The sequence below is a fragment of the Chiloscyllium punctatum genome, chromosome 11 (genome assembly GCF_047496795.1).
Source record: "Chiloscyllium punctatum isolate Juve2018m chromosome 11, sChiPun1.3, whole genome shotgun sequence".
NCBI classification, from domain to species: Eukaryota; Metazoa; Chordata; class Chondrichthyes; order Orectolobiformes; family Hemiscylliidae; genus Chiloscyllium; species Chiloscyllium punctatum.
In genome coordinates this window covers 99,945,737-99,959,371 of record NC_092749.1, presented here as the reverse complement: position 1 = coordinate 99,959,371, position 13,635 = coordinate 99,945,737, and the positions used below count along the sequence as shown (strand labels likewise).

General features: G+C 46.2%; 1 protein-coding gene across 1 annotated transcript in view; it reads right to left on the bottom strand.

Annotated features, from left to right (window-relative positions):
- The window catches only part of slc24a3 (solute carrier family 24 member 3), a 382,506-nt gene that overhangs the window by 58,131 nt on the left and 310,740 nt on the right, over nt 1-13,635 (bottom strand). The window contains exon 7 of the mRNA XM_072581405.1: nt 8,389-8,463. Within this exon, the coding sequence (XP_072437506.1) occupies nt 8,389-8,463 (75 nt within the window). The remainder of the gene's footprint in view (nt 1-8,388; nt 8,464-13,635) is intronic.

Sequence of the window (13,635 nt, the reverse complement as noted above, 5' to 3'; positions counted from 1 at the left end):
AACAACCCCGGGTTCACATGGAGAGAGGGTATAGGTTACTCCCCCCTTGTTCACATGTAGAGAGGGTGTAGGTTACTCCCCCTGTGTTCCCATGCAGAGAGGGTGTAGGTTACTCCCCCCTTGTTCACATGTAGAGAGGGTGTAGGTTACACCCCCTTGTTCACTCGTAGAGAGGGTGTAGTTTACTCCCTTCATGTTCCCATGTAGAGAGGGTGTAGGTTACTTCCCATGTTCCGATGTACAGAGGGTGTAGGTTACTCCCCCGTGTTCACATGTAGAGAGGGGGTAGGACTCTCCCCCGTGTTCACATGTAGAGAGGGTGTAGGACTCTCCCCCGTGTTCACATGTAGGGAGGGTGTAGGTCACCCCCCCGTGTTCCCATGTAGAGAGGGTGTAGAACATTCCCCCGTGTTCCCATGTAGAGGGTGTAGGACACTCCCCTGTGTTCACATGTAGAGAGGGTGTAGAACATTCCCCCGTGTTCCCATGTAGAGGGTGTAGGACACTCCCCCGTGTTCACATGTAGGGAGGGTGTAGGTTAAGTCCCCCATGTTCACATGTAGAGAGGGTAGGACACTCCCCCGTGTTCACATGTAGAGGGTGTAGGACACTCCCCCCCGTGTTCACATGTAGAGAGGGTGTAGGACACTCCCCCCCGTGTTCACATGTAGAGAGGGTGTAGGACACTCCCCCGTGTTCACATGTAGAGGGTGTAGGACACTCCCCCGTGTTCACATGCAGAGAGGGTGTAGGACACTCCCCCGTGTTCACATGTAGAGAGGGTGTAGGACACTCCCCCGTGTTCACATGTAGAGGGTGTAGGACACTCCCCCGTGTTCACATGTAGGGAGGGTGTAGGACACTCCCCCCCGTGTTCACATGTAGGGAGGGTGTAGGACACTCCCCCGTGTTGATATGAACCGAGTGGGTCTGACACTTACGTTTTAAACTCACATCACCATCATGAAACCTTGCATGGTAATTCCTAACATGTACTGGATTAGTGGTGCTGGAAGAGCACAGCAGTTCAGGCAGCATCCAACGAGCAGCGAAATCGACGTTTCGGGCAAAAGCCCTGCATCAGGAATAAAGGCAGTGAGCCTGAAGCGTGGAGAGATAAGCTAGAGGTGGGTGGGGGTGGGGAGAGAGTAGCATAGAGTACAATGGGTGAGTGGGGGAGGAGATGAAGGTGATAGGTCAAGGAGGAGAGGGTGGAGTGGATAGGTGGAAAAGGAGATAGGCAGGTCGGACAAGTCAAGGAGACAGTGCTGAGCTGGAAGTTTGGAACTAGGGTGAGGTGGGGGAAGGGGAAATGAGGAAGCTGTTGAAGTTCACATTGATGCCCTGGGGTTGAAGTGTTCTGAGGCGGAAGATGAGGCGTTCTTCCTCCAGGCGTCAGGTTTTTACCTCAATTCCTGACTTGTGTCTGGCGAGGCCACAAATGATGTGATCAGTGAGTCACGGTGCGCTGCTTTGGTTTGATTTGACCTTTCGGCCGATCCTGGGGTCAGTGCCTTTTATAACCCCAACAGTCAGGCAGCAGAGGGAGTGTGGAAGTGAGTGAATCCTGTTGTGTTGTGTATTAGCTTTACCATCAGCTAGTAAATGCAGATTCATGTCAAAATACAGCAGTCATTTTTCTGGCACATTAATGCATTGGTTTGTCATGTACCTGTTGTCATTCTCTGATGTGTGTGCATGCAAGAGCACCCTGCCAAAGCACAGTGCCTGTCTCTCTGATGTTGTTCGCCTTGGCTGTGGGGGATATGCTTTCACCTCAATGTCATAAATTTGTGGGTTTGATTCCACTCCACTGTCTTCAGCTCAAAGGCCAGGCAGAATAACTCAGTGTGGTCCTAAGAGAGGGCTGCAGTGTCCGAGTTGTTGTAGTTTACCCAAGACATTAAACTGAGGATCCCTTTACCCTCTCATTAAGGTCTCATGAAGAGCAAGGCTGTTCTCCCAGGTACACTGACGCATCTTTATCTCTCAAACAGCATCGGCTAAACAGATGGTCCGGGCACCATGTGGGATCGCACTGTGCTCCCTAGCAAGCAAAGAACAGTTTTCGTTGATGATTAAATACTCTGGGAAAGCCTGAGGATGGGAAAGCCACTATATAAATGAAAACTCCATGTTTTGTTTTGTGGATAATGGACCTTAGCAGATGAAAGGGCTCATGCTGACTCTCCACAAACAGCTAATCATTTAGGACGGCTCAGTGGTTAGCACTGCTGCCTCACAGCACCAGGGACCTGGGTTCGATTCCACCTTCAGGCAACTGTGTGTTGGAGCTTGCACATTCTCCCCATGTCTGTGTTGGGGTCCTCTGCTTTCCTCCCACTGTCCAATGATGGGCAGATTCGGTGCAATCGCCATGACAAATGCAGGATTATAGAGATAAGGTCTGGTTGGGATGCTCTTCAGAAGGTTGGTATGGACTAGATGGGTTAAATGTCTTGCTTCCACACTGTAGGGATTCTATGATTCTAACCTCATTATACCTAGCCACAAAATCTGGGTCAAATCAATAAGTGGTAGCAATTAGCTCCACAACTAATAGGAATTGATTTTCTCTTATTCTGTTCATTGTTTTTCTGGTTTAACCATTGCAGTTTGAATTTCAAAGTGATCATTTAAATCCTTCACTTGTCCATTTATTTATTTTTATTCAAACACGGGATGTGGGTGTCATTGGTTGCTCAGCATTTATTGCCCGTCCCTAGTTGCCCTTGAGAAGGTGATGGTGAGCTGCCATCTTGAGCAGCGGCAGTCCACCTGCCATTGATTGACCCACAATGCCCTTAGGGAGGCAATTCCAGGATTTTGACCCAATGACACTGAAGGAACAGCAAAATGTTTCTACGTCAGGATAGTGAGGGGAACTTGAAGGTGGTGGTGTTCCCATGTATCTGCCTCCTTTGTCCTTCTAGATGGACGAGGTTGTGGGTCTGGAAGGTGCTATCTGAGGATTTTTGGCAAATATTTGCAGTGCATCTTGTAGATAGTACACACTGAGCATCAGTAGTGGAGAGAGTGGATATGGTGCCAATTAAGCTGGCTGCTTTGTCCTGGACAGTGTCAAACTTCTTGAGTGTTGTTGGAGATGCACCCATCCAGGCAAGTGGCAGTGTTCCATCACACTCCTGCCTTGTGCCTTGTAGATGGTGGACAGGATATTTTTGTGGCGGGGAGTTGGAGGGGAGGTGAGTTACGCACTGTCGACCAATATGTGTCTTTTCTAGGTGCTGCTAGACCTGGTTTTCTCCAGCACTTCCTGTGTTTGTTTCAGATTTCCAGCATCCATCATATTTTGATTTTATTTGAGGGCAAACACCAAGTTGGTCTTGACTTCATTCCTGATGAAAGGCTTTTGCCTGAAACGTCGATTCTCCTGCTCCTCAGATGCTGCCTTTTCCAGGACCATTCTCTCGACTCTAATCTCCAGCATCTGCAGTTCTCACTTTCGCCTTTACTGCAAGTGGACAGATACAAGGAGCTCTTGCCACAATTGTGCCAAATTTTGATGGGACTGCACTTGGAGTGCAGTTTTGATCTTTGTATCTATTGAAGGATTTACATACTGTGGAGATGGGGCACTGAAGGTTCATTACCTTGGCTCCTGACACAGTTGGGCTTGCCCAATGCTGAGAAGCTGAGCAAACTGGACCAGTGCTCACTGGAATTTAGAAGAATTCGAGGTGCTCTGATTGAAATGGAGAAGGTTCTGAAAGCTAAGCAAGACACTGAGAGGTTGTTAGGGCAACTATTGGGGGATCTGGAACACAGAGGCACAGGCTCAGGATAAGCAGGTCAATCATCGAGGATCGAGATGAGGGAAGATTTCTTCATTCAGTGGGAATGTGAATCTTTGGCGTTCTATGTCCATGGATGCTCCATGATAGAACATATTCAAGATTAAGATACTTGCTATTTGGTCTCCCAAGGACTCATGGGATATGAACAGTGGACAGAAATGCGTTGAGGCTGGAGGTCAGCCATATTGTATTGGAGCAGACTTAAGAGGTTGTTGGCTTACACCATTTCCCACTTTTCACGATCTTAGATACAGACAAGAATTAAATGGCACACATTTAGTAGCATCTACACTATGGAACGTTAAAAAAGTGAAGGACTATACCAGGGTTCAGAGGATTAGCTGTCAAGGACACAGTTGCGCAAATATGGCTTCTATTTTCTTGACCACATGAACATTGAGGGGTATAGAACATGATTGTATACCTTCAAAAAAAAACTGCTACTTCTTCTGACTGGGGATATTAACAATTAGGAAAATACTGCTTAATTCTGACACTAGGTCATTCAAGGGTAAGCCTAGGAAGCACATATTCACACAAATGCACAGTGGAAATTCAGAATTCTCTCCCACAAAAGGCTGTATATCTTGGGGGACAGGCTGGGCTATCAACAGAATTTCGGGTAACTGACAATATCAAGAGATATGGAGCAAAGCAGAGTAAATGGCGTTGATGTGTGGATCAGCTATAATCTAAGTCATTGATGTAGCTCAGAGCCCAGAGGGACTGAAATGGCCTCCTGCTGTACTTGAGTACCTTTATGAGGACCTCAAATATATTTTCAGTTGAAAGCGTTTAAGAGCGCATGATTTTCACTTCCTCACGGAAAACTGGACCTTTTTCTGAGTAAAGACATCAATACGCAATGTCTCCTTTATGTCAGTTCGTTGCATATTCTATTCTTTAGTGTGGAAGGCATGATTAAAATGCAGCATGTTCACCTTTATAGATCAGCTGAGGAACTGTCAATCACTCCTGTGTCGAGACTGATCTGCAATAGTGCAGTCAAGATTGAAAGCTAACAAAATGAATGAGCCCCAATTTCCAGCAACAACAGAACAATCTTGCAGACATGGAGAATAACCACCAGATGGCACTCAAACTCTAGGGTGCAGTCAACAAATTTGAGCTTTTAACCCCTTCAGCTCCTGTGCTTTTGTAGATCTTTCAACGGGTTTGGCAGGTGCTATAGAAGATTGCGGAATCAAAGTTTCCGAGTCCCTTACTTCCCTAACGCTGTCTGAGCTGATCTGCTGCCAAAACCTTCACCCACAGCCTTGCGGCCTTCATGCCTGACTTCCAGCTGAGGCCCTCCCAATATAACACTGCAGTTGGAAACGCTGCAGTCTGTATCATAACACAAGTGAAGTCCCATTTACACATTCCCCTCTGTGCTTGTTGACCAACACTGGGTGCCAAATTGGCTGCAGCTGCTTTCCTCTCAGGCCTCCATTCCCTTCCTACCCCTTGTAACCTCCTCCAGTCCCACAACCCTCGTCCCAGTTCTGGCTTCATAGATATCCCTCACGTGAATTACTCCAGCACTGGTTGTCTTGCCTTCAGCTGCCCAGGTCCTGAGCTCTGGAATTACCTTCTTCAATCTCACTGTCTTCGCATCACTTTCCTCATTTTGGACATCCCTCAAAACTTGCCTTATTGGCCAAGCATTCGTGTTGTAAAATTCTCTGTCAATCTTTGCAACAGATAATACGAACTGGCTGGGTAATTGCAGGGTAAAAGAGGTTTATCTAGTTTGTCTACCATTATCCTGACACTCACATTATTTATTCACTCATGGGATGTGGGCATTGCTAACTGGGCCCAGCATTTATTGCCCATCCCTAGTTGCCCCTTGAGAAGGTGGTGGTGAGCTGCCTTCTTGAACCGCTGCCGTCCACGTGCTGTAGGTGGACCCACAATGTCCTGAGGGAGGGAACTCCAGGATTTCAACCCAGCGACAGTCAAGGAACGGTGAGATATTTCCAAGTCAGAATGGTGAGTGATGTGGAGGGGAACCCACAGATTAGATTAGATTAGATTCCCTACAGTGTGGAAACAGGCCCTTCGGCCCAACAAGTCCACATCGACCCGCCGAAGAGCAACCCACCCAGACCCATTCCTCTACATTTACCCCTTTTACCTAACACTACGGGCGATTTAACATGGCCAATTCACCTGACCTGCACATTTTTGGACTGTGGGAGGAAACCGGAGCACCCGGACGAAACCCACGCAGACACAGCGAATGTGCAAACTCCACACAGTCGCCTGAGGAGGGAACTGAACCAGTGCTAACCACTGTGCCACCGTGCCACCCATGGATCTGCTGCCCTTGCCCTTCCAGGCGGAAGTGGTCGTGGGTTTGGAAGGTGCTGTCTGAGGAGCTGCGGTCGATTTCTGCAGGGCATCTTGTAGATGGTACACACTGCTGCTACTGAGTGTCAGTAGTGGAGGCAGTGGGTGCTGAATGGATGGTTGGGCCTAGGTCACTAGGATGTGATGCCAACCAAGCGGGCCGCTTTGTCGGGGCTGGTGTCAAGCAGAGCAATAATCTACCCAATGATGCCCAGTTTGGGTTCCACCATGATCACTCAGCTGCCAGTCTCAGCTTTGGTTCAAAAGAGATGAATTGCAGAGTGAGAGTGAGGTGAGAATGACAGCCCTTGACATCAAGTGTGGCATGAAGGGCCTGAGCGAAACTGGAATTGATGGGCATCAAGGACAAAGTCTCCACTGGCTGGGGTTGGAGTCATACCAGGCACTTTGGAAGATGGATGTGGTTGTTGGAGGTCAGTCATCTCAGGTCCAGGATATCTCTGCAGTAGTTCCTCAGAATAACTCCCTAGGCCCAACCATCTTCAGCTGCTTCATCAATGACCTTCCCTCGATCATGAGGTCAGAAATGGGGATGTTCATCAACAATTGCACAATGTTCAGCACCATTCACGACTCCTCAGACACTGAAGCAGTCCATGTTCAAATACAATAAGATCAGGACAATAGCCAGGCTTAGATCGTACAGTGTGGAAACAGGCCATTTGGCCCAACAAGTCCACACCGACCCTCCAAAGAGCATCCCACCCAGACCCATTCCCCCTCACCAAATCTACATTTCCCTGAACACTGTGGGCAATTTAGCCTGACCAATCCAACATCGTTGGACTGTGGGAGGAAACCAGAGCACCCGGAGGAAACCCCACGCAGACACGGGGAGAATGTGCAAACTCCACACAGTCACCCGAGGTGGGAATCGAACCCAGGTCCCTGGTGCTGTGAAGCAGCAGTGCTAACCACTGAGCCACTGTGAGGCTTGTGCAGACAAGTGACATGTACTATTCATGTCAATAAATGCCAGGTAATCGCCATCTCCAGCAAGAAAGAATCAAACTACTGCACCTTGACAATTTGAAGGCATTACCATCACTGAATCCCACACAGTCAACTCCCTGAGGGTTCCCATCAACCTGAAACTGATCAAGCCTAGCCATAATATTATAATGGCCATAAGAGCAGGTCAGAGGCTGGGAACCCTGCAGCAGGTAACGCACCTCCTGACTCCTCAAAGCCTGTCCCTCATCTACAAGGAACAAGTCAGGAATGAGACGGAATATTTCCCACTCCCTGAGGAGGCTGAGGAAATTCGACATGTCCATAGGCACTCTTGCCAACTTTTACAGATGCACCATAGAAAACATCCTTTCTGGGTACATAATGGCTTGATATGGCAACTGCTTTGCCCAGGACCAGAAGAAACTGCAGAAGGTTGTGTACATAGCCCAGACCGTCTGGCAAGCCAACCCCCTATCCATGGTCTCCATCTACAAGTCTCGCTACCGCAGAAGGGCTGCCAATATCATCAAAGACCCCTCCCACCCCAGTAATGCTCTCCCATAACATCTTCCATCAAACAGAAGATACAGAAGGAGAAAGTGAGGACTGCAGATGCTGGAGATCAGAGTCGGGAGTGTGGTGCTGGAAAAGCACAGTGGGTCAGGCAGCATCCAAGGAGCTGTAGAGTCGACGTTTCGGGCATCAGCCCTTCATCCTCGGACTAATACCTGAGATGTCCATTCTCCTGCTCCTCAGATGCTGCCTGACCTGCTGTGCTTTTCCAGAAGATACTGAAGCCTGAACACACGCACCAACAGGTTCAAGACCAGCTTCTTCCCTGCCGTTATTAGACTGCTGATTGAATCTCCCTAACTTCAAATCAAATGTCGAACTTCCTTTGTGTACTTCCTGTGCAGATGTAACCTTGTGTACCTCACTCTGTCTGAGCACCCTATGCTCTTTGTTGCTGCCCGCACAGTTCGCAAAACAAAACTTGTCACTGCACTTCGGTACATGTCACGACAATAAATCAAATCAAATCAACCAGTTAATGTACATGGTTAATTGAAGAAAGATACAGCCCCATGCTGAGTGCTTAAAGATCTGGAGTTATTGATCCAGGAGACTGGAGACAGGACAGCCCCTTCTCACCTGGTTATACCCCACATCCCTCCCAACGCTCGGAAGCATCTCCTGACACTTTTCCCACCTTTTGAGACAAACCCAATAATATTCTTACCAAAATGAGCGCCATCACCGATAAGGTGTAGTAAGTGGAATCTCTGATCAATGACCACCACGTCAATGGCACAACCTGTCAGCAGATACAGCAGAGAGAACATGTTACTTACTATCCAAACAAGTCAAATCTCAACACTGTAAGCAATGGCTCCCTGAACTGGGAGAACACAAGGTGGTTTGCTGAGTAACATGGCACTCATGTTCTTGAACAGAATTGCCTGTAAGATTACACGTAACACCTTCTTAAATGGAGAAACCCTAAACACACTCGTTGTTATGTCTGTGAGTTACACCTAAAGTTGAATTGAAGGTAAAATCAGTGCAGTCTTATTCTGTCATTGGAAAGTTAACAATCCCACAACACCAGGTTGTAGGCTAAAAGGTTTATTTGGAAGCACTAGCTTTCGGGGCGCGGCTCCTTCATCAGGTGGTTGTGGAGAATAAGATTGTGACATGCAGAATTCATAGCAAAAGTTTACAGTGTGATGTAACTGAAATTATATATTGAAAATGACCAGGGTTGTTTGTTAAGACTCTCATCTTTTAGAATGACCATGTTGGTTTCAGTTCTTTCATATGTAAATGGAAAAACATTTTTTTAAAGGTTACATTCTCAAGTTCGCAATTTACATATGAAAGAACTGAAACCAACATGGTCATTCTAAAAGATGAGAGTCTTAACAAACAACCCAGGTCATTTTCAATACATAATTTCAGTTACATCACACTGTAAACTTTTGCTTTAAATTCTGTGTCTTCCAATGTTATTCTCCACAACCACCTGATGAAGGAGCGGCGCTCCGAAAGCTAGTGCTTCCAATTAAACCTGTTGGACTATAACCTGATGTTGTGGGATTGTTAACTTTGTCCACCCCAGTCCGACACCAGCTCCTCAACATCATGACTCTCATTAGAGTTGAATGTGAGGGTCACCGTGCCTCAAGTCAGGGGTACGGCTGAGAATGTGGGGTCTTCATGGTAACCCCTGTCAGTGCAGGAACTCAACCATCGGCATCACAAACCAGCCATCCAGCCAACTGAGCTAACCAACTCTCAACGATAAATTATATAATTGATGTCACATTGCATTTCCTATGTTTGACTGAGAATATGAAGCAGAAGGCAACATGAAAAGTGTAACTAGCCAGGCTGAAGAACATCAGAGCTGGTGGGAAAGAGAGGACGGTTGCAGAGGGAGGTCTCTCAAACGAAGGTGACCAGTGGCAGACATTGGGAAGTTGGGGTTGGTGAAAGTTACCGCTAGCCCTCGCTCCTGATCCAAGTCTCCATGCAACTCCCAATCCATGAAACCCATCTCTGAAACCCCTCTCATTATTTAATAGCAGTCTAGGACCACCATGATGCTTAGCCTCTGGAGGTTGGGGGTATATGTATGTGTGTGCACATCATGTCTATCCTGTGTGTGTGTCTGCACGCTTGTGTGTGTACATGTGCGCCTGTCTATGATTAGATTAGGTTAGATTACTTACAGGGTGGAAACAGGCCCTTCGGCCCAACAAGTCCACATCGACCCTCTGAAGAGCAACCCACCCAGATCCATTCTTCTACATTTACCCCTTCACCTAATACTATGGGCAATTTAGCATGGCTAATCCACCTAACCTGCACATTTCTGAATTGTGGGAGGAAACCGGGGCACCCGGAGGAAACCCACACAGACACAGGGAGAATGTGCAAACTCCACACAGACATTTGCCTGAGGCGGAGAATTGAACCTGGGTCTCTGGCGTTGTGAGGCAGCAGTGCTAAGCACTGTGCCATCGTGCCGTGCTTCCATACATCTGTGTTTCTGCATGTGTATGCCTGCCTGTGTTTCCAAGTGTATTTTGTGTGCCTGTTTCCATGTGTAGCTTGTGTGTCTGTGTTTCCGTGTGCATGTTTATGTATGTGTCTTGGTGTTTGTGTGAGTGTCTGTGCTTGTGTGTGTGTCTCTGTATTTCTGCATGTGTGTGTGCGTGTGTGTGTCTAAATGTGTTTCTGTCTATGTGTCTCTGTATTTCTGTGCGTGTCTCTCTGTATTTCTGTGTATATCTCTCTATTTCTGTGTGTGTCTCTCTGTATTTCTGTGTATATCTCTCTATTTCTGTGTGTGTCTCTCTGTATTTCTGTGTATATCTCTGTATTTCTGTGCGTCTCTGTATTTCTGCGTATATCTCTGCATTTCTGTGCGTCTCTGTATTTCTGTGTATATCTCTGTATTTCTGTGCGTGTGCCTGCATTTCTGTGTGTGTCTCTGTATTTCTGTGTATATCTCTGTATTTCTGTGTGTCTCTGTATTTCTGCGTATATCTCTGCATTTCTGTGCGTCTCTGTATTTCTGTGTATATCTCTGTATTTCTGTGCGTGTCTCTCTGTATTTCTGTGTATATCTCTGTATTTCTGTGTGTGTCTCTCTGTATTTCTGTGTATATCTCTGTATTTCTGTGCGTCTCTGTATTTCTGCGTATATCTCTGCATTTCTGTGCGTCTCTGTATTTCTGTGTATATCTCTGTATTTCTGTGCGTGTGCCTGCATTTCTGTGTGTGTCTCTGTATTTCTGTGTATATCTCTGTATTTCTGTGTATATCTCTGTATTTCTGTGCGTGTGCCTGCATTTCTGTGTGTGTCTCTGTATTTCTGTGTATATCTCTGTATTTCTGTGTGTCTCTGTATTTCTGCGTATATCTCTGCATTTCTGTGCGTCTCTGTATTTCTGTGTATATCTCTGTATTTCTGTGCGTGTCTCTCTGTATTTCTGTGTATATCTCTCTATTTCTGTGTGTGTCTCTCTGTATTTCTGTGTATATCTCTCTATTTCTGTGTGTGTCTCTCTGTATTTCTGTGTATATCTCTGTATTTCTGTGCGTCTCTGTATTTCTGCGTATATCTCTGCATTTCTGTGCGTCTCTGTATTTCTGTGTATATCTCTGTATTTCTGTGCGTGTGCCTGCATTTCTGTGTGTGTCTCTGTATTTCTGTGTATATCTCTGTATTTCTGTGTGTCTCTGTATTTCTGCGTATATCTCTGCATTTCTGTGCGTCTCTGTATTTCTGTGTATATCTCTGTATTTCTGTGCGTGTCTCTCTGTATTTCTGTGTATATCTCTGTATTTCTGTGTGTGTCTCTCTGTATTTCTGTGTATATCTCTGTATTTCTGTGCGTCTCTGTATTTCTGCGTATATCTCTGCATTTCTGTGCGTCTCTGTATTTCTGTGTATATCTCTGTATTTCTGTGCGTGTGCCTGCATTTCTGTGTGTGTCTCTGTATTTCTGTGTATATCTCTGTATTTCTGTGTATATCTCTGTATTTCTGTGCGTGTGCCTGCATTTCTGTGTGTGTCTCTGTATTTCTGTGTATATCTCTGTATTTCTGTGTGTCTCTGTATTTCTGCGTATATCTCTGCATTTCTGTGCGTCTCTGTATTTCTGTGTATATCTCTGTATTTCTGTGCGTGTCTCTCTGTATTTCTGTGTATATCTCTGTATTTCTGTGCGTCTCTGTATTTCTGTGTGTGTCTCTGTATTTCTGTGTGTCTCTATATTTCTGTGTGTGTCTCTATATTTCTGTGTATATCTCTGTATTTCTGTGTGTGTCTGTATTTCTGTGTATATCTCTATTTCTATGCGTGTGTCTCTGCATTTCTATGCGTGTCTGTGTGTGCATGTGTCTCTGTATTTGTGTGTATGCGTCTGTATTTCTGTGCGTGTCTCTCTCTCTCTGTATGTTTCTGTATTTGAGTCTGTGTGTCTCTGTATTTCTGTACGTCTCTGTATTTGTGTGTGTGTGTGTGTCTGTATTTCTGTGTGTGTGTGTGCGTGTGTGTTCCTCTGAAAGCAGTCATAGCCTTCTCATTGGCAATGCTGGGCATAACAGCAGCTAGCCTCTGATTGGCCAGCATTCCCAGGGTCTCGAGTCCAAGGGGCAGCCTGAATGACCTCCCAGAGAATTATCGCCCAATCTTGGGTTCTTTCCTAAATATTCTCTTTATTGAGAAACCCTGAAACTACCCAGCTACCAGTGTTAATAAATTGAAAAAATTCTAGACAAAAAATAGTTTTAGACACTATGACATGGATCTAAATGTCAGAGAATTGCAGTGGGACATTGATTTGGTGTAATGTAAACTGCAGACTGACAGGACTTTTTTATTCTTGAGATGGAGCTGTTGCTAAAAAGACCAGAATTGGATGCCCATATCTAAGAGCCCCTGTGTGGATATAACATTAATGACTTGTGTTGCACCATTCAGTTGTCAGATTTTAACAGGAATCTTCTTGGAAATTACGGGAGTAGGTGTGAGCAGTGACAGCAGCAGATGTAAGGTGAGGTTGCAACCAATCCTGAAGTGATTGATTTTTGCCCTCGGAATTGGTACAATTTCGGACAAAGTAACAGTCGTAAACCATTGAAATTGTGTCACACGCCCCACTCAATTTCCGATTGCTTGTAGCTCTGTGTGTGGTGTCAGAGGAAATGAATAATGATTGAGACCATATTGAAAATAAGGTTCTCTACAGTCACTCTAGAAGGCAGTAAAACAAGCATAGAAGTTGCTGGAGAAACTCAGCAGACCTGGGGAAGGGTTACACCTGAAATGCCGACTTCTCCACCCCCCCACCTCCGCCCCCCCCCCCCCCCCCCCCCCCCCCCCCCCCCCACCCCCCACCCTCTTCCCATGCTGCCTGGCTTGCTGTATTCTTCCAGCTTCCTGCCTGTCTATTTTGGATTCCAGCACCTGCAATTTATTTGTCTCTAGCATCAGGTTCTGAGCAGATTGGAAGTGTTAACGCTGTTTCTCTTTCCACACTTGCTGCCAGACCTGCTGGGCTCCTCTAGCAATCTCTGTGTGTTTTAGATTTCCAGCACTGCAGTATTTTGCCTTGGGGAGGGGGGGAGGTAAAAAAACCCACTAAACTCCCATGTAAAGACAATAGCCCAGTACGCTCCAGAAGGGAAACTTTATGTTGACAAAGCAACAATTTAGCGACTCACTGGGAGACAGATGCTACATAAAATACCTGTTCCTTTCAAAAACTCAACAGCATTAGAACAAAGAATTTTTACAGCCCAGGAACAGGCCCATCGGCCCTCCAAGCCTGAGCCGATCCAAATCCACTGTCTAAATGTGTCGCTCAATTCCTAAGGTATCCTTCTGCTCCCTACCTACTCAGGCATCTGTCCAGACGCATCTTAAATTAATCTAAATGAAATCTAAATGTTTTGAATGGTTTGCCACCAGTAG